At 39.4% G+C, this 13562-nt stretch overlaps 1 protein-coding gene across 7 annotated transcripts in view; it reads left to right on the forward strand.

Annotated features, from left to right (window-relative positions):
* The window catches only part of exoc6b (exocyst complex component 6B), a 151132-nt gene extending 141357 nt beyond the window's left edge, over positions 1-9775 (forward strand). For 2 of the 7 annotated variants that reach the window (XM_041779378.1, XM_041779381.1), the window contains 4 exons: positions 4279-4391; positions 4614-4625; positions 4853-4993; positions 5307-5440. In XM_041779378.1, the coding sequence (XP_041635312.1) occupies positions 4279-4391; positions 4614-4625; positions 4853-4982 (255 nt within the window). In that variant the 3' untranslated portion in view covers positions 4983-4993; positions 5307-5440. Of the gene's footprint in view, positions 1-4278; positions 4392-4613; positions 4626-4852; positions 4994-5306 lie in introns of all 7 variants that reach the window. The other 5 variants (XM_041779379.1, XM_041779382.1, XM_041779380.1 and 2 more) reach the window with 3 other exon arrangements.
* Positions 9776-13562: the final 3787 nt, after the last annotated feature.

Genomic DNA, 13562 nt, shown 5'->3' on the forward strand with positions numbered 1-13562 from the left:
GTGAAAAACTAAAAATTGTGTAATTCAGAAAAATGTTTCTCAATGTAAGAATGCGTAGACTTTGAATATCCCACCATCTACAGTCCATAATATCAGAAGAATCCAAGAGGATCTATGGTGGGGCGGCCTTGATCGTGGGGCAGGAAGTCACGTACATTACCTAAGCCAGAACCAGAATAGCGTACTGAATGACGTATATTTTCCGCTGACTGTCAGAGGCTATTGTAAGTGGCTATTTTTCACAACAGCAGAATTTTATGAATAAAAATGGAAAATTTACAGAGAGGGATAAATTTAAATTAAACTCACCACAAACAAAGGAAACCCCAATTAGGGTTAGGGTTAGGCACCCAACCCGTAAAGGTTAGGGTAAAGGGGAGGGGGATAAAATTGAAGGAAACATGCCACAAACTAAGGAAAATTCCCGCAAGGGTCAGTACGTCACTTCCCGCCTCACGTTCAAGGTCGCCCCGATGTAGAGCTCTACAGTCAGACGGTGTAAATTTCGTCGACTAAAATTAAGACTAACAAAAATAGATCTGTGATGACAAAAAGTCGGTTTAGTTTTTGTGAAGATGCCTAAAAATAGACTAAAATGTAATTTAGTTTTTTGTCCGACATTCAAAATCCGTGAAATTTCTCCACTGTGGGTAAATCTGTAAAAAAAAAAAAAAAAATGGGACTAAAACTAAAATGCATTTCATTTAAAGAGTAAAACTAAGACTGAAATTAAAAATAGCTGCCAAAATTAACACTGCAGTCAGATGCATCTCACAGATTAAGAGAATCTGGAGAAATCTCTGTGTGTAAGGGACAGAGCTGAAGGTCAGTATTGGATGCTTGTGATCATCGGGCCCTCAGTTGGCACTGCATTAAAAACCAGATGGGATTCTGTACTAGAAATCCCTGCATGAGCTTAGGAGCACCTACGGAATTCACTGTCTGTCAACACAGTTCACCTTGCCATCCACAAATGCAAGTTAAAGCTGTATCATGCAAAGAAGAAGCCATTATGTGAACACGATCCAGAAATGCTGCTGTCTTCTGTGGGCCAAAAAGGAAAACTGTTCTGCTGTCAGATAAATCAAAATTGAATTTCTTTTCAGAAACCACAGATGCTGTGTCCATTGTCAAAAGGCCTCCTGCAGATATTTAAAGTCTTAAATTAGACTTTTGAAATTCAAGGCTCCAAAAGGTCTTACTTTAACTTGTGAGAGGTCTCAAATTTTTGACAGCGCTTTGACTAAAACATGTCTCAAATTTTTTTCTACCTACATTTATTCAATTTTTATCATTCTTTTTTGAGTGCATGCTTTTTTTATATGTTGTGATAAATATCCTTTTTCTTTATATAGATAGAAAATAAGTATTCCATGTACCACAAATCATCTAATTTAGGTGTTTTTGATCAATAAACTCTGTCCTATATCAATTGACATAGCATTTACAGTTCATCAAACCAGATAATTCAGCTCTGACTGGTGTATTGAGAAATCTCACATGCCATTCATTTTTGATTGTTTGGTGTAAATAAAACTGTAAACATGGCCATGTCCCTACTTTTTTGGGATGTGTTCCTGCCATCAGAGCTGTAGTATGTACTGTAAGTGTCTTCTGTTGACTCCCTGGATATGTCTGATAGGCCTGTCTGATTTTTCAAGGCCACAAATGAGCAACTCGAGGATTTTAAGGGCAGTCTGACGTTTCCTAGACGTTTTTTCAGGTGTAGAAATATCTGAAGATGTATAAACCTGCCTCTGTATTGGTTGACTAAATAAACCTCGGTCTGTTTCCTGTAGAAGAACCAAACAACTGAAAGGTCAGGAGATGTCTGTGAAGATAGAGGAACAAAAATTTGGCGTCAAGCTGTTGACTCAGACATAGAGCAATCCAGGAATGTCCAAATGGAGGCTCAATGTGTTGACAAAGACCCCAAATTCACCTTCCTGTATCCCATCACCACTCCAAACTTAGAAACTCACCCACATCCTCCGTCCCTTTTTCTTACCTCACTCATCCATCCACCTCTGTCTGCCCTTCCTTTACCCCGCTTCTCCCTCTTTCTGTTTCTTTTATCCATTTTTCTCCATCTGCGTCTCCTTCCATCTTTACTCTCTCATTTTCTCCCCCACATGTGGTTTTGCTCTCCCTCCCTCTCCTCCCCTTCTCTCATCCCTCGCTCACATATGGTTTCTCTCTCTGGATCTGTGTGTGTTTGGTGTTACCCAGAGTTCACTGGGGCTCCCTGCTCATATATGTGTGTGTAACAGACGGAGGTAGAGAGCGAGCATGTGCGTCTGCTGGCTCATAGGTTGGCCTGCCTGGGCGTGTGTTAGTGAGTTAGGTAGAGTTCAGCAGGGCGGCAGCAGGTTATGCAACATTTCAAATGTGGGCCATTTAAAGGAGGACTTCGCCCCCCTCTCTTTAAATCTGTCACCCTCTGTCCTTCCTTCCACCATCCCTGCACCCTTCTGCTTCTTTGTTGTTGTTTATTTACCTGAATTCATCCACTTGAAAGATTCCCAGAAGTTGAGCAAATCCGGTCGGTTTAGTTGAAGATCAGTGAGCTAATCATCTGTTAAGTGTTATCCTGATGTTCAGCACAAACATCCGGACTTCTCCGCAAGTTTATGTGTAAAGCTCTTTTGAAATTCTTTATTAGGATTCAGACGACAGAATTTTATTGGTTACATTTATCCCAAAAGAAGCCTCTGGACAATTCTGGGACAAATCTGGTGTTGGGCCTTGGTTAGCACTTAAGTTTCACCCAGATTATATTCTATTTTAAAGGCATTTAATGCAGTCTGAACACAGCAGTATGAAACTTTTCCACTCTATACCTGTAGTTTCAGAGTTTATCTACACCTACAACAACTTTCAGAGAGAAAAACGTCTGTCCTGTTTCCACAGAGCATCCCAGCCGTCTGCTTTCAGCACTATGTAACTTAAGCTAGGAAATATATGTATAAACACAGGCTTGAAATCCTGGTCTTTTATGCCCTTTTAAACTGTAATGAACCTCCCACCATTAGAGGCCGCTGTAGCCTCACTTAATGACTGCTGCCTTCCTGTTTGAGCGTTCCCCTGGCACAGTCTATTAGGCTCACATCACATTTTTCTTCTCTTTAGATTTGTCTGTTAAATGAAATTTAAATGTGGGTTCAGCTGAATAGGGACGCTGAGGAACATCCTTAGTTCCCACACCAGCCTTCTGTTTAAGAGAAGCCAATAGGCGCCTGTCTAGGTACAGTTTGACACCACGGGTGAGGCAGAAGCCAATTGTACCCTGTGCAATTTCAAGCCAGTTCCATGGATTGACAATAAAGTATCTATCTATCTACTTTTTTACCCACAAGTCACTGTGGCTAGTATTTTTCCAAAGTTACAAGCCAATCTGAATTTTCACTACCCACAATTTTGTTACAGGAAAATAACATTCTGTATCTTCAGGACAAATGATGGCAAAGTAAAATTTACTTTTACTAGATTTGCAATCTATTATGAAGTAAATAAACACCGTACTTTCAAAATTAAAGCATCTCCCTCATCCAACCTGCAAAGAACAAAACTGACTAATGCCAAAAGCCAAACTCTTGAGGCACACCATTATATCCAGGCAAACTGCACGCTTAGTCGTCCCTTTCAGCACTCTTTGGTTTAGTCAGTACAACTGCTGATGTAAAATAAGTCCACCGCCGCTCCTTGATTTCTCATTTCACTTTAAAAACTTACAGATCTTCTTAATGTTCCCATGTTTCCTCTCAATCCATGCCAAGATTTTTTTTTTCCATGGTTGAATTTATGTTAAAATCTCTAATCAACACAAAGTTGCTAATTTTCTCTCAAAGTACAGGAAGTAAATTATTATCAGTTTAAGACAGATAAAACAAAACGTTAAGATTTATCACGGTTATGAATTTTCCAGCTGAAGAGATGTTTGGGAGCAGAAAGAACTTGATCTTTGCTTTGCTGAAATAAAAAATCTGTATCACTAAAAAATTCTAAAATTCTGGAATATTTGTTGTTATTTAGCTGCTAGTTGTGTTTGCTGGTGTTGTGTTTGCATTTAAGATGGCAGGAGAATTTTTATGACTGTTTGTGGCTATTTAAGCTAAAAAAAACGACACTAGATCTGATTTTGGACTCTGTGAGGTTTTTCAAAATAATCTTTTGCCACTGTCTGTCCTGACTTTACTGGCCAACCCTTGTACTGTAGTTGGATGGTTTAGTGATGAATGGTTTTCAGTAATCTCTCTCTGTCACTCTGTCTTGATGTAGTTACTGGACCTGTTCACGCAGTGGGATTGGTCGACGTACCTGGCTGACTACGGCAAACCCACCTGCAAGTACCTGAGAGTGAACCCTCATACTGCACTGGCCCTGCTGGAGAAGTAAGAAATGCTTCATTTATCAACATCTTTATGATTTTTCAGTCTCTCCCTATCCTGCTGTTCAGTTTGTCTGCTCTCTTCATGTTTTTCTTTTCAACGAATGACCACATTAGTTAAATGTATAAAAACATCCTTACTTGCGGTTCTGTTTCAACAACTCCATCTTAACTCCATTTTCTTGCTCATTTCTGTCCTTCTGTCCTCTCTATCATGTTTTTAAAGGTTATCTAAGCCGTGAGTATCACTTGTGTCGCGTGTTTGAGTGGTGTTGAAATCTGGCATGATTACTACTAAAACAAGAAGAGTGAAAAATAGCTAATTTTAAGCCATTAAAGCCAAATTTAAAATAAATTGAATACAACCATCACATACATGGGCCCAAACACAAACTTTCCAGAGTTCAGACTGGACACACATTAACCCACAAAGGGTCTTACGATTGCGTCCATTGTCCTGTACAGTCTGGTTGACCTCCCTACAACCCGGTCAGTGTTTTGTCTTTGGACCTCCAGAGTACCCATCCCTGGTGGTCCCTCTATGCCCAGAAGGAAGCACCCTGCTGGGGCTTGTCTGGTCCGTTGGGTCCCCTGAACTTCCTGGAGGTCCGTAACAGTCCAGCGTTCTGCATCCAAACACTCACGCCGTCTCATGTGACACAATAATACCAGCATAAAGGAAGCGAATGAGCCAAGCTGTACTTTTTCTTCTCTGACGAGTGACTATGGAAGCACTATGCGTGTCTGTACTGAGCATGTGCAGGCTTTTGTGCACTTGTGTGGGTGTTCCTGAATGCCTCTGCAGTGCAGTTTGGTGTACTGACAGCTATCACATTGACCAGGTTTAAAAACCTCCTCTTTCTTTCTTTAAATCCCTGTCTTTCCCTTCCCTGTTTCTTGTATTTCTTCATTTCTCCAGGATGAAAGAGACGAGCAGAAAGAACAACATGTTCGCCCAGTTCAGGAAGACGGACAGAGACAGACAAAAACTCATCGACACCATCATCAAGCAGCTACGCAACCTCATTGCACAGCACCAGACCTAGACCGAGATCTCCTCCACCACCCGCCTTCTAGGCTGATTTCTGTCATCTTCTCTGATTCAAAGTGAACTGAATTCATCTCTTAATCCTAAGACCATTACTTGATCTATGCACCTTTATATCACGTCTTCCATCACCCCAACCACCTTTAGGTCATCTTTATCTCCCAAATAACCTGTCTAAATCTCATTGGATAAGTTCATACTCTGGGTAATTTAAGCTGCTGTTTCTGCATTAATGCTGGGGCTGTGGCAAGTATTTTGATAGCTGTATTTTCACAAAAATAATCTTATATCTGCCTTACACTCATCATCATCTGGCCTCAATTTAGAAATACTATAGGCTATTTTCTCTCTGGATTGTCTTAATACTCCTGAGTTATTTTCCAAGCATTCAAAACAAGATAAACAGATACTTCCTCTTTAAATTAAGGCTCTTTGCCAAAATAGAGGAGTCTTAGGTTTGTTTGAACTGCAAGTTTATCATAAGTTATGGCAATAACAATACAAATCCTTGGCACCCGATTCAAAGAACTTAAGCTACCAAAAAAAAGCAGATGAACTGCTGTTTATTCCGCTTAGAGCAGTTTTTTGTTAAAATAAGGCTAAAGATCTGATGTGATGGAAATTGCATTGACTCTCACCTGGTTTTGGGCTGTCAACAGTCTTGACAACTTTATTGCACGTAGGTTTTTGCAAGGACTTGGATCAAGCTTTTGCATCAGGACCTCCCCATCCTGTCTGCATGGGATGCTTTGGTTTCAGTAAAAGTCCCTAAAACTTTAGGAGATTTTAGAAAACACTAAATACCACCAGTCAGACTGTCCCCAAATGTAACTTGATTTCAGTTTTTGAGTGTCGATACTAAAATTGTTGTATATGTTATCTTAAATTCGCCATGAGGTCTGTTTATGTGCAGAAAAGGAACTCTCAATTTGCATATTGGTTTGTGGAAATTAGATGTACCAAATGGTGTCCAGAGTAACGACTCATATTACTGGATGGTTTGGTTTAGGATCAGTCTCTTCTTTGCCTGAATTTCAGTTGACCTTTTTGTCATTATCTCACATTTTTACATTTCCTTTGTCATTTTTTTGGCCCTTATCTTCCTGTCCTCTTCCTAAAATCTTGCTTTATCCTGTCTATCCTTCATATTTTGTCGCTGTTTGCCTTTAAAGTCTTCCTCATAACTTTCCTCACTGTGGAACGTTTTGAATGTACATCAGAGGGTCGTAGCGTTTTGAATACTTCAGTGAGAAAATGCACTGAAACCAGCTTAAAACAGATAGTGATACTGCAGTATCAAGTGTTGTCTGATAGAGGGGGATATTCCCACAACATGGCAACCCTTTTGTCTCTTAATACACCTGTTAACACTTGAATGGGCCACACTAATTATCCTGGCAACTCTAGGTTCAATCCCACCTTCTTAAGCAGAGCCTGTTTGGGAATAGAAAGAGGGATGTTGACCAAACATGGCAACCCTCTTCCATTTCACATTGACACTGTTGCCTGAGCTTTTCTACTCGTCGTGTGTTGATAACTGGGTCTTAAAGGGGTTTAACGCCCTAAAACTGGCACTGAGCTTTTGTTTGTTAGCTCTGTTGTCTGTAGAGGAACTTATTTGTACAGAGATGTTGTACTAATGCGAGCACATACACTTTAGCGTCTTCCATACACATGTACCAGCTGTGTGTGTTTGTTTAGTTTAAGCACAGCACGTAATTCTATTTACACTAGATTATTTTCAACTAATATGGGTCTATTTGTGTTTTTTTCTGCTTATTTTTCAAACTTGGGTGCAATAATAACAGAAACTGCAGTGTTGTGTGTGTGAGCATGTGTGTGTGAGTTACGGCGCTTTATAAAGGGATTCTAACAAACCATGAGCATGTGAAGGGAATTTCCTCCTTTCTGTCCACTTCTACGTTGCCATGTTTGATTTGTTGACAACGATATTGTGTTTCTGTGAGGTTGTGTTCACGTGTGCATGCCGGCACTGTGAAGTCAAGAGTGTTTGCATCGATGCTGATGTGTGTGTGGGTATTTTTTTCCATCCATCCTTAGCTGTGTATCGTTTTTAGGTGTTAGTAAGGGAATGGGGCCGTTGTCATTGAATGTGCCTTTGCTGTATTATGTTTGGGGTTTGTTTTTCCTGCCAATAAAGCAGCAACACTGCAGTGTATGGAGTCTGGACACACTTTACAGAGCATCCATGCTGGTTTTACATCCCTTTACTGGAGTACAGACCGTGTCCTAAACCAGCGGTTCCCAACTGGTCTAATATAAGGACCCACAACCAATTTCTTTATGACAAATCATAACCCAAGTTCTTAAATTTTTCAATTAAAAACCAAATATTTTCAATAGAAAATGGTGGAGTTTGGACTCTAGATGAAAAGGAACAAAATGGAGACAGCTTTTTCAAAATAAAAGCCCTTTTTTTCCCAGTCATATTGGCAACCCACTAATAAATAGCCTCAAAACCCACTTTTGGGTCTTTGGAATAGGGGTGCCTGATTATCATTCTGGCTGGTTATTGAGGCCGATATTTGACATTTTTCTAATTGTCAATATCAGCATTTTATTTTACTTTTTCCAATTTAATATAACACAATCTGATTGACTATGAGTACTAGCTAATCACCGCTTAGGCTTGGGTGTGCACATGACAGCACTTCCTGTTTACCTGCTTTAACCTGCTGATAGAGCTAGGGCTAAATTGTTCGTTTTTCTTCATGCAATTTTAATTTTGCCACATTAAGTAAATTTTATACATCATAATGAATTAATGTTGATTCCAAATATTGGTTGCTGGTCTTGTGAATTACGAATAATTAGCTGTGATATCGGCCCAGAAAAACCGTTGTCAGTTGACCTCTACTTTTGAGTCCTAAAGTATTCACTAGGTACTACTACGATCTCAGTCGGGTACACCAGACACTTAACTAGTAGTTAGTATGCTGTTGCAACATGCCTAATACCCCATCATTTCTGCATCACATGGTTTAATCATCAACATATTTCCAGTCCAAGCTTCACTGGCTAAGCTAGCAACAAGCTAGTTTGACCTTCAGTTCGTAAAGAGAATTAACCATACAAAGCAGATGGATTGGCCAGATTCCATGTCTATCATCAGACAGATCAATCTTGCAAAGCTTCAATCTGAAATCTTTGTTCCTGGTCAAAGGATGACCGGACAAATCTGTGTCATTTAAGAAGGACGAGGCAGGAGCTATGGATGTTGTTGAGTTGTACTGCAAGCCTGTAAAGACATTAGCATGGATGCAGGTATAACAGCAGCTTTATCAGAATTAGAAAACACCGCTTTAAAAGATCAGGGCAAAGAAACCGCACTGAAAACTTAGCACTGAGGGTTTAAGTGGCCAACTGGCTCCACTGATAGTTAACAAGCTTATGCGGTGGTGCATGCCCACTACATTATGTTTTTATTTTATGTAGCAAACAGAACGTTTGTCAAATCACCTTTAGGGATTTCTTTTAAAGGTTCTGCCACTCCCAAATACCATCTATGGGCTGTTACCCAGATGGATGAGAAATATGTCCCATGCAGTAGATATCTGAAACAATCTATCTGGCATGTCAGGTTTATTATGAATTCTGGCCACTCTGGTGTAGGTCTTTTGCTGTTGACAGTAAGCTGCTATGCATCTTAGTCATCAATTACATCCTATTTTGGAGCAAAACAAGGAAGAGGAAGGAACCAAGTAGAATTAACTCGCCCAACTCAAATGTCTCGAATAAGATGAGTCACCTTAAAGGCGCTGACAAACAGGAAATCTGTGAGGAGTGGAGGCATTTCTCTAAATACACAGGCAGCCTTGATGATAATGGTGCTGTCCTTTGTTTTATTTCTCAGTAAAATGTCAAAATTGGCTCATCAGAATACACCAAGAGGCCTAAGTGAGGACTCCTGTTTTCATCATCTTGTTCATTTGAAAGACCTCAGTAAACAGGGTCTTGGTTGAAGTGGTGATACTGACGTTTGCAAAGGTTAGCTTACTCCCCGCTTCCGTCACTTAACAATTTCTCAATGCCCCAGGATTTGGGGGCATCTAAGACTGACATTTCAAGCTTTGAAACTTTCCATGTACAAAATGAACACTACACTTTATGGACTGGAGGATTTATTAAACACTAGCACCCAATGACTAACATGCACATTTTGCCAGCCAGGTTGGGGTGGCACTCAACGGGACAGTTGTGTAATGCTTTTGTAAATTTATTTTGTTTAAAAAAGATAGGTTAAAAATTTAAAAAAAATTTTAAAAAAGGTTGATAATGGCAAAAAAAAAAAAAAGGTGGGAAAGGTGGTGAAATTGAATCTTAAAAGTAGCAGAAATGGGTTAGAAGTGGCAAAAAATAACCAACAAAAGGCAAAAATGGGTTACAGTGGCAAAAATGGGCATAAATAGTGGAAAAGGGAATTAAAAAAGTGGCTGAAAAGGCTTTAAATTGGCAAAAAATGGGTGGGAATCTGGTGAGATGGGGGAAAAAAATCAATGAAACCTGGCAAAATAGTACTAAATGAGAAAGAAAAAATGTGCAAATATTTGCAGAAATTGGTCTAACTGGCAAAATTGGGCGTATCAGATAGTGAAATGTAGTTAAAATGGGAAAAATTGTGCATAAAAAGTGGTAAAATGGGGTTAATAGTGGCAATAATGGGTCAACAGAGGCAACATTTGGCTTATGTGGTAAGAACTGGTTTAGAAGTGGATAAAAACAGTGGTGGAAATGGTTAAAAATGGCAAAAATAAGTGTTTATTGGCAAAAATGTGTTAAAATTTGTGGGAAAAAATCCTGAAAACTGGTTAAAATTTGGAAAAATTGGTGTCAAATGGCAACAGTGGAATTCTAAAAAAAATTCTTAGTATTTTAAGGGACTCTGGAGTCCCCCTCTTAGTGACTCATGACCTCAAAGGGGGTCCTGACCCCAAGGTTGAGAACCACTGATCCAAAGTAACCTCCAAAGATGACATGAGTTTAATTCTTAGTCTTTTAATTGGAAGGTCTCATCAACTGTGTCCTGATTTCCCATTTAAAGTCTCTTCAAAGCATCAAATGTCCACAAATGAGACGTATTCCTGTAAAGTTTAAGTTTATATCTCAGAGTGAGGACAGAACTCTTGTACCTTGAGTTCTACAGGCAATCACTTTAAAAATGTGTCCCAAAAACAATTTTAAAAATATATTTTGGTAATGTTGTATGTCTCCCTTGGCTCTGTCTGTCCTTAACTCCCATCAGCCCATTCTACTTCAGATAGAGTTGCGGTATTTAGGCGTACCGTCATTTTTTCACTTTTGGCCATGAGAAATAAGTTAAAAGTGTTTCTGTTTGAGTGTCCAGACTCCTCAGCCTGCAGGCGTTGTTGCCTTTTTTTGTTTCATTTGATATTTTGTAAGCAGAGATCTTTACTGAGACAGAAGCACTGTACACGCTGTTGTATTAAACCACTAATGAATGAAAATAAAGGCAAATACTAATAAAGTTGCTACAAATGCCAACAAACAAATATGGAATAAATGAAAAACTGCTGAGAAAATGCTGTCCTGGCTCTCATCTGTACGTTAAACAATGCTTTAGTTTCCTTTAACCTATCGGTCGCCCTTTGTTGTGGTTGGTCCTGGTGGTGGGGGGGCAGGTCTTTTAAAATAAAAGTTGGAAACCTCGGCCTCACCCAGTGGTATTTTGCAGCAGATGAATAACCATGATTTTTGACTTCATCCAAACACTTGTTACCATCTCTCCCACTTTGCCTGTATCCCTGGTTGAACTTTGACCCCCAGGACAGTCTGCAGTGAGCGGCGTGATTAACGAGGACTTTCTCCGCCTGTGTGGTTGTTGGAGCTGCAGGTGGGAGGTGGTTGTGTATGTTCTCGTTCAGTGGAGGGCAGCGACTTGAGTCTGAAGCAACACAAACTCTCTGCGTGCTCCGCTGTGTGTGTGTGGGTGTGTGTGTGCGTTTGTGGGTGTGTGTTCCAGCGGTCCATAGAGAAGCGCTCCCAGCTTCAGGATGCCTCACAAAAATCCCTCCCCGTCTCTTTCCGTTTTCTTTCTCTCTCCTCTTTTTGAACTCTCTCAGCTGTTTGCACAATTCCAGTTTGAGTGTTTCCTCAAACATTCATGCAGCGACTGAGCTCCATCACTAGAAAGGCAGCCAAAGCTGTCTCCTTTTAACCCTTTCTAAGTAGAAGAAAGTACAGATTTTTTACAGTAAAGACAATCCATCTGTGGCTGCTTTGTTGAATCTACAGAGGAATAATTTGGGTTCCTGGATTTAGTTTGTATTCACTTGTAACTTAAAATGTTTTATGACAGAAAGGACATTTAATGTAGAAACTTTAAATCTGATTGCTGTTCATGTGTACAGATGGCTGCAACCAAGGCCGTCCATAGGGGAGATAAAGGAGAGAGTTTCTGTGGCCTAGCCAAACTGGAGGTTAGTAAAATCATGGACCATTGTAAAGTTAAGCTGTGATAACGTTGTTTTAGTTTTAGGATAAATAATAACAACTCTAATCAAAGCATCATGAGTTAGTTTTATTTATTTTGCAATACAATATAGCTTTTTAAAAAAAATGTAAACCCATTTTTAGAAAACCGAATTAGCTTTTAATTGGTAACATTAACAATGTGGATGGACGCACTGGACTAAAAGATTAGTAATGTCATACTTCATAGGCAAAATTGTACACAGATTCCAGAAAACTTTAATGATAAAAAATGAATTGTGAAAAGGCTAGCAATGGGTGGTAGTGGCAGAAAATGGCAAAAGAGTGGGCAACGATAGGTTTAAAGTAGCATAAAGCATTGAACAATTGGTTATAAGTGGCAAAGAATTAGAAAAATGAGTTTAAAAAAAAGTGTTTTTGCAGGGGTGAAAAGAGGCAAAAATGTGGCAGAAAGTAGTACAAAATTTATTGTCAGAAATTACAGAAAAGTGTGTGGGGGGGTGTCAAAAAGTGGCAAAAATAGGTCAAAGGGGCCAAAAGCAGTAAAAGTTGGGTGATAAATGTGACAACAAAGGGGCTATAATTAATTAAAACTTGCAAAAAGAAGTGGCAAAAGTTGGTGAAAAGTGTAATAACATTAAAAGGGCAAAAATTTGGAGAAATGGGCAAAAGATGGCAAAAATCAGTTAAAAGTGGAAAAACAGGACAAGAGGTGGCAAAAAGAGGTTAAAAAGGGTATTTAGGAAAAAATCATCAACTTAATATCTCTTAATACATTCACAATCTGGCAACAAACTGGCCTAAGACAAACAGAATTACAGACAGGCTGTGCGTAATACGGCATTACAAACTGCTTCGTAGCTGTTTTAGTGGAAATGATGCAACACATGCTTGTGATCTTAAATGATCTTTTTTCCAACCCTGACCACAACCCTGGCGGTACACTATATAGACAAAAGTATTTGGCCACACCTGTAATTTCAGTTGTTGCAATCAGACCTGTTGCCACTTGGACTTTTTTTTTTGTTTTTTTTTTTTGCTTTTATTATGAAAGGATAGCTGAAGATAGACAGGAAATATGGGGAGATGGGGAGAGAGAGTGGGGGTAGACGAGCACCAAACAGCACCAGTTTCACCTTGCAGCCTACTATTTCTGTTTAATAATCACTTTGCAGTGTTTTGTTGGCGCTTAGAACAACTGAGTTGATTTAATCCGGAGTAGAGGTGTAGCAGAGGTAGCCACTGCCACATGCAAGTGTTGAACTGTAATTTTAAAGCCTCCTTAATGATGCACTTGAGTCCTTTGTTTTTCATGATCTGATTGGTTGAGCCTTTAAGACATTGCATTCCTCCTTATAGGACATAAACAACAATGCTGATGTCTGTCAGGATTTGTTCTCCTAGTATATCACAGAAATGATCCAAAATACTGTAAGCTGAACACTTTATAAGAAATTAAATCTCCACAGTTTAAGCTGAAACATTAGAAACTAAAGGGTTTTCAAGCCAAATGGAACTCTTCTTGATCAACTCTTTGACTGCTGCGTTTGATAAATCGAATCCAATATCAGCTTTGAAAGAAGACGTGATAAAAACAGAGGAATCAGAGAAATTGAAGCCTCTTTGGCAGCAGAAGACGTGAAAATAGGGGTATTT

The sequence above is a fragment of the Cheilinus undulatus genome, linkage group 22 (genome assembly GCF_018320785.1).
Source record: "Cheilinus undulatus linkage group 22, ASM1832078v1, whole genome shotgun sequence".
NCBI lineage: Eukaryota > Metazoa > Chordata > Actinopteri > Labriformes > Labridae > Cheilinus > Cheilinus undulatus.